The sequence below is a fragment of the Pseudochaenichthys georgianus genome, chromosome 22 (assembly GCF_902827115.2).
Source record: "Pseudochaenichthys georgianus chromosome 22, fPseGeo1.2, whole genome shotgun sequence".
Lineage (NCBI taxonomy): Eukaryota > Metazoa > Chordata > Actinopteri > Perciformes > Channichthyidae > Pseudochaenichthys > Pseudochaenichthys georgianus.
In genome coordinates, this window is record NC_047524.1 from 8749159 (window position 1) to 8756922 (window position 7764).

The following is a 7764-nucleotide window of genomic DNA, read 5'->3' on the forward strand; positions in this document are numbered from 1 at the left end:
ATTTAATTTGCAGACTGTTCCAAGACAGAGGAGCTGCGCATCTAAAAGCTGTCTTCCCTAAGACAGTCCTAGCAGTTGACACATTTAATAAAACCACTGCATTCGATCTCAGGCAGTAGCCACTTACAATTCTCCGAGAGGGAGTAGATATAAGATGGAAGTTTCCCTAACATGGCTTTGTATATAAAAATGTACCAGTGACTGAGCCTCCATACAGTTAGTGAAAGCAAACCAGCCCTTGCATACAGGGTACAGTGATGGGTTAATGCTTTACAGTTTGTCACAAATCTCAGTGCACTGTGATACGCAGCATCTAACTTGACCAGGCAATTGGCAGGTGCATTCATATAGACCAGATCCCCATAGTCCAGCACAGGTAAAAAGGTCACAGTGACTAGCCTTTTCCTGGCCTCAAGCGAGAAACAGGACTTGTTTCTGAAAAAGAACCCTAGCCTAACCCTCAGTTTTTTTTAGCAGGTTATTGACATGAAGTTTAAAAGTGAGACAATCATCAAGCCAGATACCAAGGTATTTGTAACAGGCAACAACTTCAAGTTTTGTTGCTTGCGTAGTTACAATATCTAAAACAGGCTCTGGTGTCTTTTTTGCTTTTGAAAAGAGCATTACCTTGGTTTTATCCACATTTAAAAGAAGCTTTAATTCAGAGAGCTGAGTCTGAATAGTGTTAAAAACAGCCTGTAATTTAACAACAGCCTCCTTAATGGAGGGACCTGCACAGTACATCACAGTATCATCCGCATACAAATGTAAAGTAGCTTCATCCACATTATCACCTACGCTGTTAATATATATGGAGAATAAAAGTGGTCCTAAAACAGAACCTTGTGGTACACCATTAGAAATGTTTAACCACTCAGAAGACAGTCCATCAAAATGAACACATTGGGACCTTTCAGAGAGGTAGTTCACAAACCACCCCACTGCAAGGCTGGATATGCCAATACTGAGTAGCCTCTGCTTTATGATGCGATGATCAACGGTGTCAAACGCTTTGGAAAGGTCAATAAACAGAGCTGCACAACTCTGCTTATTATCTAAAATACTAGTAATGTCATTCACCACTTTCATTGTGGCAGTGATGGTGCCATGTTGCTTTCTGAATCCTGACTGATGTTTAGACAGGATATCATTTATACATAAAAACTCCTTTACTTGTTCACTCACAAGTCGTTCGAGCACCTTAGCCAGAACTGACAATTTAGAGATTGGCCTATAGTTATTTAAAATAGTTGCCTCCCCTCCTTTCAATAAAGGCAAGACATAAGCAGACTTCCATACTTTTGGAATTGCATTTGTGCTGAGGGAGAGGTTAAAAAGAGAAGTAAGAGGTGGAGCAATAAAATCTGCAGCTATCTTTAAAAAGAAAGGTTCTAAGTTGTCCGGGCCAGCCGGTTTCCTAGGATCTAACTTGGATAATGCTTCATGAACAATACCAATAGTTAAAGGAGTAAAACTGAAAGGGTTTTCCAGACCACATTGTTCAGAGTCAAGGATTGGAGCGTTCACAGAAGCAGAAGTACAGTCAGTGACAGAATCAAACATAGAGCTACAAGACACAAAATGCTTATTAAAGCAATTTAGCATAGTAGCCCAGTCTGATATAGTGCCAGATGCTGTGGTAAGGCACGGAGGTAGCTCATTTGGGATATCACCAGTGGAAATCGATTTTATGGCTTTCCAAAATTTCCTAGGATTATTCAGGTTTTCTGTGGGAACCGACAAATAGTACTTTGATTTAGCACTTTTTATTTGAGATGTGAAGCTATTTCTTAGCTGCCTAAAATGTAGCCATTCTACCTCTGAGCTGAATTATACCCAAGCATTATTTCTCTCATGAAGTAGACTGGACAGTTTAGCAGAAAACCAGGGATTGTTTCGTCCCTTCACTCTAAATTTACGCAGAGGTGCATGTCTATCTATAATTTTCATAAAACCAAGATAAAAATAAGACCATGCAGTTTCAACATCAGCACACAGATTGATTTTACCCCAATCAAAATCAAACAGATCATGTAAAAAACCCTGCTCCACAAAGTGTTTTTTGTCTCTCTTTGTGATGATACGTGGTTTAACCTTTTGGACCTTAGTGTCCCTAATTGTGGCTACAACACAGTGGTCACTCACATCATTAGCAAATACTCCCACAGATGAGTATTTATGTGGAACATTTGTTAAAATTAGATCAATTAAGGAGGATTTGTTTGGGGACTTAATATTTGGGCGAGTAGGACTGTCTATAATCTGGATACAATTCAAAGAGGTGCACAGGTTTTTAAAATCCTCTGACACAGAAGTTAACCAGTCCCAATTAAAATCACCAAGCAGCACTATTTCCTTGTAGGAAAGTTGTGATAACAGTTTTGCCAATGACGATAAAGATTCCTTGACAGCCGAAGGGGCCCTGTAGCAGCCCACCACCATGACCTGTTGACCCTTTGTTACCTCAATATTCACGACTACAAATTCTAGCTGTTTACTAACAGATTTGGAAACCATATTGGTTACACAAGACTTATTTTTCACATAAATGGCAACGCCACCACCTTTTTTAGCCCGGTCAGTACGATATACACTGTAACCATTTATGTAAATGTCAGAGGCCAAAATGGATTTATCTAGCCACGTTTCTGATAAGACAATGACATCAGCATCAGTCGAACTCGCCCAAATACGGACAAAATCTAATTTAGGTAACAGACTACGCACATTTAAATGAATTAAACCTAGCCTAGATCAGCAGGAGTAGCTATTTGACTAATACTGCTAGGTGGACCTGGATTTGGCTGTACATTTCCTGATAGTAACAACAATAAAAATACCAGGCACCTTTTCCTCTTAATCAACACACATACATTGTCAGCTGTTCTAGAGTCACCAGCAAACTTCGCGAAAGTGAGATTAGAGTTTAAAAAACAATTCTGAAGGACCATCGTGGCAGGCATGTGAGAAAGACAAACATTTTCCGAAATGAATGTCCGCGACAGTGCAACCAGCAATTGTTTGTGCAACACCTCCGAAACTGTACAGGGGATGTCCACTGCGGGCGGCAGAACATACCCGAATCCAGTAGATTTTTCAGGACGACTAGCGATCTTCTCCTTGTCCAGCACAGCCAAGAAAAGGCACAGCAGAAACACGACACCCGCCATTCTCCCAGTCCAGCACAACAGTATCCACGCTGTTCCCAGAGTAAGGTGGAACCAGGCCTCAGCTACAGCAGCACAGCAGAGGAGACCAGGTGGAACCTGGCCTCAGCCACAGCAGCACAACAGAGCAGGTGGAACCAGGCCTCAGCTACAGCAGTACAGCAGAGCAGAGCAGGTGGAACCAGGCCTCAGCTACAGCAGCACAGCAGAGCAGAGAAGGTGGAACCAGGCCTCAGCTACAGCAGCACAGCAGAGCAGAGAAGGTGGAACCAGGCCTCAGCTACAGCAGCACAGCAGAGCAGAGCAGGTGGAACCAGGCCTCAGCTACAATGCTGTACTTTTGAGCAATACACATTAACTTTCAAAGTCCCCATTCTTAAATCCACAATATTTAAAGTTGCAACCTGATAGTGTTGAGCACGTCCACATCCTTCAGCAAATAACAAGTGCACTTTAAGCCATTAATGTAGCCTCATACTTGAGTCCTCTTATGGTGACCTTCCCTTAGATCAGTGGTTCTCAAACTTTTTCTGTCAGGCCCCCACTTTGGAGAAAACAATTTTTCAGGCCCCCCCAACACAAATAGTCAGGCTCAGTGGCGGCACCTTATTTTGGGGGTGCTGTGGGGTAGCTTGACGTTTCATAGTGGGTGCTCAAACATTTAGGGTTTCCCATTAATGTACCGGGCGCTACAGTGGAATTCTCTACTGCAATAATCCCCACACATATACACAATGTACCCGCGACTGTTACAATGAAGGCTCGATAATCAGCTCACGGCATAGGTAAAGTGCTATTTTTATAGGTGGTGTGTGGACCTCACATAGGGGGGTCCGGGGGCTTCCCCCGGGAAGATTTTTAAATATTGAAGTTATTTTTTTGATTTTGATATACTTTATTAATCCCCATGGGGAAATTGTTTCTCTGCATTTGACCCATCCTAGTGTTAGGAGCAGTGCGCTGCCATTTTGAACAGCGCCCAGAGAGCAGTGTAGGGAACGGTGCCTTGCTCAGGGATACCTTGGGAGGTCTTGCCGGGACCTGAACAGGTGACCTTCCAGTTGCCAAGCCAAGTCCCTATCGACTTCGCCACCTGTCTACAATATGTATGACATACATAGATATTTAAAAGCATCAATCTGGTGCACTTTGAGAGCAAAATGAAGAGATCTATGGATACATCTCTCAACACCCATTTGAAACAGAACTGTAAACAGATGTACTATTTCTTTATGGATATTTTACAAATCACTCCCTTTTAAACTTTATTCTTTTTTTTAATGTCATATAGTATTTCATACCTGTTTTTAATTTATTCTCTTATTTTTTTATAACTATAATGATCATATAAATGTGTGCCTCGGAAATAATTGTTTACATTAATGGTGACCAAAACGTTTGAGACCCACTGAGATAACACTGAGAGAGTCCTTTAGCTCACTGAGTCTCTCAGTCTGGCAGGAGAGGACCCTCGGACCTTGTTGTTGAAAAAACTCCTTATATCCGTTAGTGTAGCTCGCTAGCACCAGAAGCTAACAACAACGATCTCCGGTACCGGTGTGCTCTCTCTCTCTCTCTCTCTCTCTCTCTCTCTCTCTCTCTCTCTCTCTCTCTCTCTCTCTCTCTCTCTCTCTCTCTCTCTCTCTCTCTCTCTCTCTCTCTCTCTCTCTCTCTCTCTCTCTCTCTCTCTCTCGCTCGCACACGCACACAAAATGGCTCGTTCCACTCACACACAGAGCCGAGCTTTAATGAAACACAGAGACCCAGACGTAATAGTACTGTATCATATTATTTTCGAATCAATAATTTTTCAAAATATGATTTTTTTTTTTTAAATAACCATTTTTCTTCCTGGCCCCCCCTGTCATGCCTCTGCGCCCCCCACTTTGAGAACCACTGCCTTAGATAGACTGTGGAGGAAGGATGTCCCAGAATTGAAACCTGATTTTAACTGGGATTCAGTCTGGGCTAACATTCGGCAGGCGTCTCGCAATCCTGACCACTACCAAATCCACCTGAACTATGCGCATAGAACTTACCTGACACCCAGACGGCTGCATTGGATGGCTCTTCTGGCAGATGCTCTGTGTACCCTGTGCTTCATGAGGGCTCCTGGTACATTTCTCCATATGTTCTGGGAATGCCCGCCTGTTGCTAGCTTTTGGAACGGAGTCTCCTCTAAGTTGTCCGACATATTTTCTTTGACTGTACCTGTATCTGTGTCTGTTTTTCTTTTAAATGACTTATCTTAGCTGCCGGCTACTGGGTACCAGAAAAGACCTCTCTATGCTGGCCTTACGGCTGTCAAGAAATTGGTTGCTATGAGGTGGAAACAACCCGACAAGCTCTCAGTGACCTGCTGGTTACTAACGTTTCTTGACATAGTCTACATGGAACTGTCAACTGCACGCGTGATTGGAGTTAAGGAGTCCAATATCAGTTTATGGGTGTCGACAGCTGATAAATTAGTTGTTTGCAGTCATTGGTCCTGAGAGGTCCTGGGATTGGGGGTGGGAGGGTTTATTTATGTTTATTTAATTTAGTTCCCCCTTAGTTTTGTTCTCTTGTCTGATTGTTGTTGTTTGTTTTTTCTGTATTTTTTGTAATTTGTGTTGTGATTGTACATTGTATTTTACTAAATGTGTGTGAATACAACCATTTGATCAACAAAAAAAGATAACGAAGAAGAATATGAACACTGTGTTCACATGCTAATGCCCTCAAGCAAACCGTTTTTAATTGGGGCACAAATGATGTTAAGTTTCGATGACCCAGTATAATAGACATCATTAACACATAGTACTAATGGGAAATACCTGTGCATGATTAGGTGATTAGTCTGGATGTCGTTTCCTGTTGATCCTGACTTTATTTTTGTTCTTTTGTGTGCCCTTTCCAGGACAGAGTATGTCATCTGCACCTTTCCACAGAATCCTACGACCCCTTCTGCTCGGCACGTTAATACTGGGATGCTTTGTGACTCTGTTTTTTATGTATTTTATACCATCCACCAGCTGGTTATCAGGTCGTTTCGAGTCAACAGTATCCCCAGACCGGGAAAAGAGCCTCTTCTCCACCGTCAGTGATAAAAACGTGACCACCGTGCTGATCTGGCTCTGGCCTTTTGGAAAAACCCATGACGTGGGCATGTGCAGCTCCCTATTTAACATCGAGGGCTGTTTCATCACCGCGGACAGGAACTTCTACAACAAGTCGGATGGGGTCATCTTCCATCACAGAAGCATTTGTACCGACCTGTCCAACCTGCCGCCTGTCCAGCGACCATCCTTCCAGAAGTGGGTATGGATGAACATGGAGTCGCCATCGCACTCCTCCCAGCTCCCTGGGATCGAGAACATGTTCAATCTGACTCTCAATTACCGTAAGGATGCTGACATTGAAGTGCCTTTTGGGTCCATCGTACCAGCAGAGGGCGAGGAGGACTTTGTCCCACCCAGCAAAAACAAACTGATCTGCTGGATTGTGAGCAACTGGAACCAAGACCATGTGCGTGTGAAATACTACAATGAGCTGTCCAAACACATTGAGGTTCACGCGTACGGACAAGCCTTTGGGGAGCGCTTGGCTAAACAGGACTACTCTCCCACCATCGCCAGCTGCAAGTTCTACCTGGCTTTTGAAAACTCCATCAACAAGGACTACATTACTGAAAAACTGTATAACCCGCTCTCTATTGGGTCAGTGCCAGTGGTTCTTGGTCCTTCCCGGCGGAACTACGAGAACTTCATCCAGGGAGACGCCTTCATCCACGTGGACGACTTCACCTCGCCCAAGGAGCTGGTCGATTACCTGCTGATCTTGGACAAGAATGAGGAAATGTACCTCAGGTACTTTGAATGGAGGCGGCACTTTAAAGTAAAGAAGTCCCTTTTCTGGCGAGAGCACTTATGCCTGGCGTGTGATTACCTGCGTAGGCACAAGGAGTACAGGGCATTCAGTAACCTTAACAAGTGGTACTGGGGAGACTAGTGCTTTGAAGAGCTATGCAGTGCTTTTTTATATTAAAGGCAGTGCTTTAATATTTGTGTCCTTCAGTTGACTAGAAGGTTCATTACTGTTCTGTCAAGAGCTCCCAAATGATGTTTTTCTATTGGTTCAGTGGCCCAGTGAGACATCCATCTTGTGTTTTTATTAGGGCTGTCAAGTTAACGCGTTAATAACGCGTTAACGCAAAAAAAAATTAACGCCACTAATTATTTTAACGCGATTAACGCATGTGTATTTTTTTTCCTCGGCCGCCGGGTAGTTTCAGAGCGCATCGAGTTTAAAATACCATCTACAAGCTGATGCTGCTGACAGCCCCGCTCCTGCCGCCCGCTTGTGGCAGACCACACTTCCACGCTCACCGGCAGGCACCGACTGGCCATCGGGAGGACCGGGAGGGTGTGTGTATGTGTGGCCCGAGCGAGCGAGAGAGAGACCTTACGTGCATTACCGTACCGCAGTGTGAACGCGGCTATTGTTGTTGTTAGCATCTGGTGCTAGCTAGCTGCGCTAACGGATATAAGGAGCTGTTTAAATGAAAACAGAGGAGCGCCCTATCCACACAACTGCGCCGAGCACTTGACTTTATGCA

At 43.8% G+C, this 7764-nt stretch overlaps 1 protein-coding gene across 1 annotated transcript; it reads left to right on the forward strand.

Moving 5' to 3' along the window:
• The first annotated feature begins 6074 nt into the window (after window positions 1–6074).
• On the forward strand, window positions 6075–7157 carry LOC117468125 (4-galactosyl-N-acetylglucosaminide 3-alpha-L-fucosyltransferase 9-like). Its single transcript, XM_034112117.1, has one exon. It carries the CDS (start codon window positions 6075–6077, stop codon window positions 7155–7157), a length of 1083 nt encoding a protein of 360 aa, XP_033968008.1.
• Window positions 7158–7764: the final 607 nt, after the last annotated feature.

Excerpts from the sequence above, each read along its gene's own strand:
- LOC117468125 (XM_034112117.1), top strand. The coding sequence starts at position 6,075 with ATGTCATCTGCACCTTTCCACAGAATCCTACGACCCCTTCTGCTCGGC.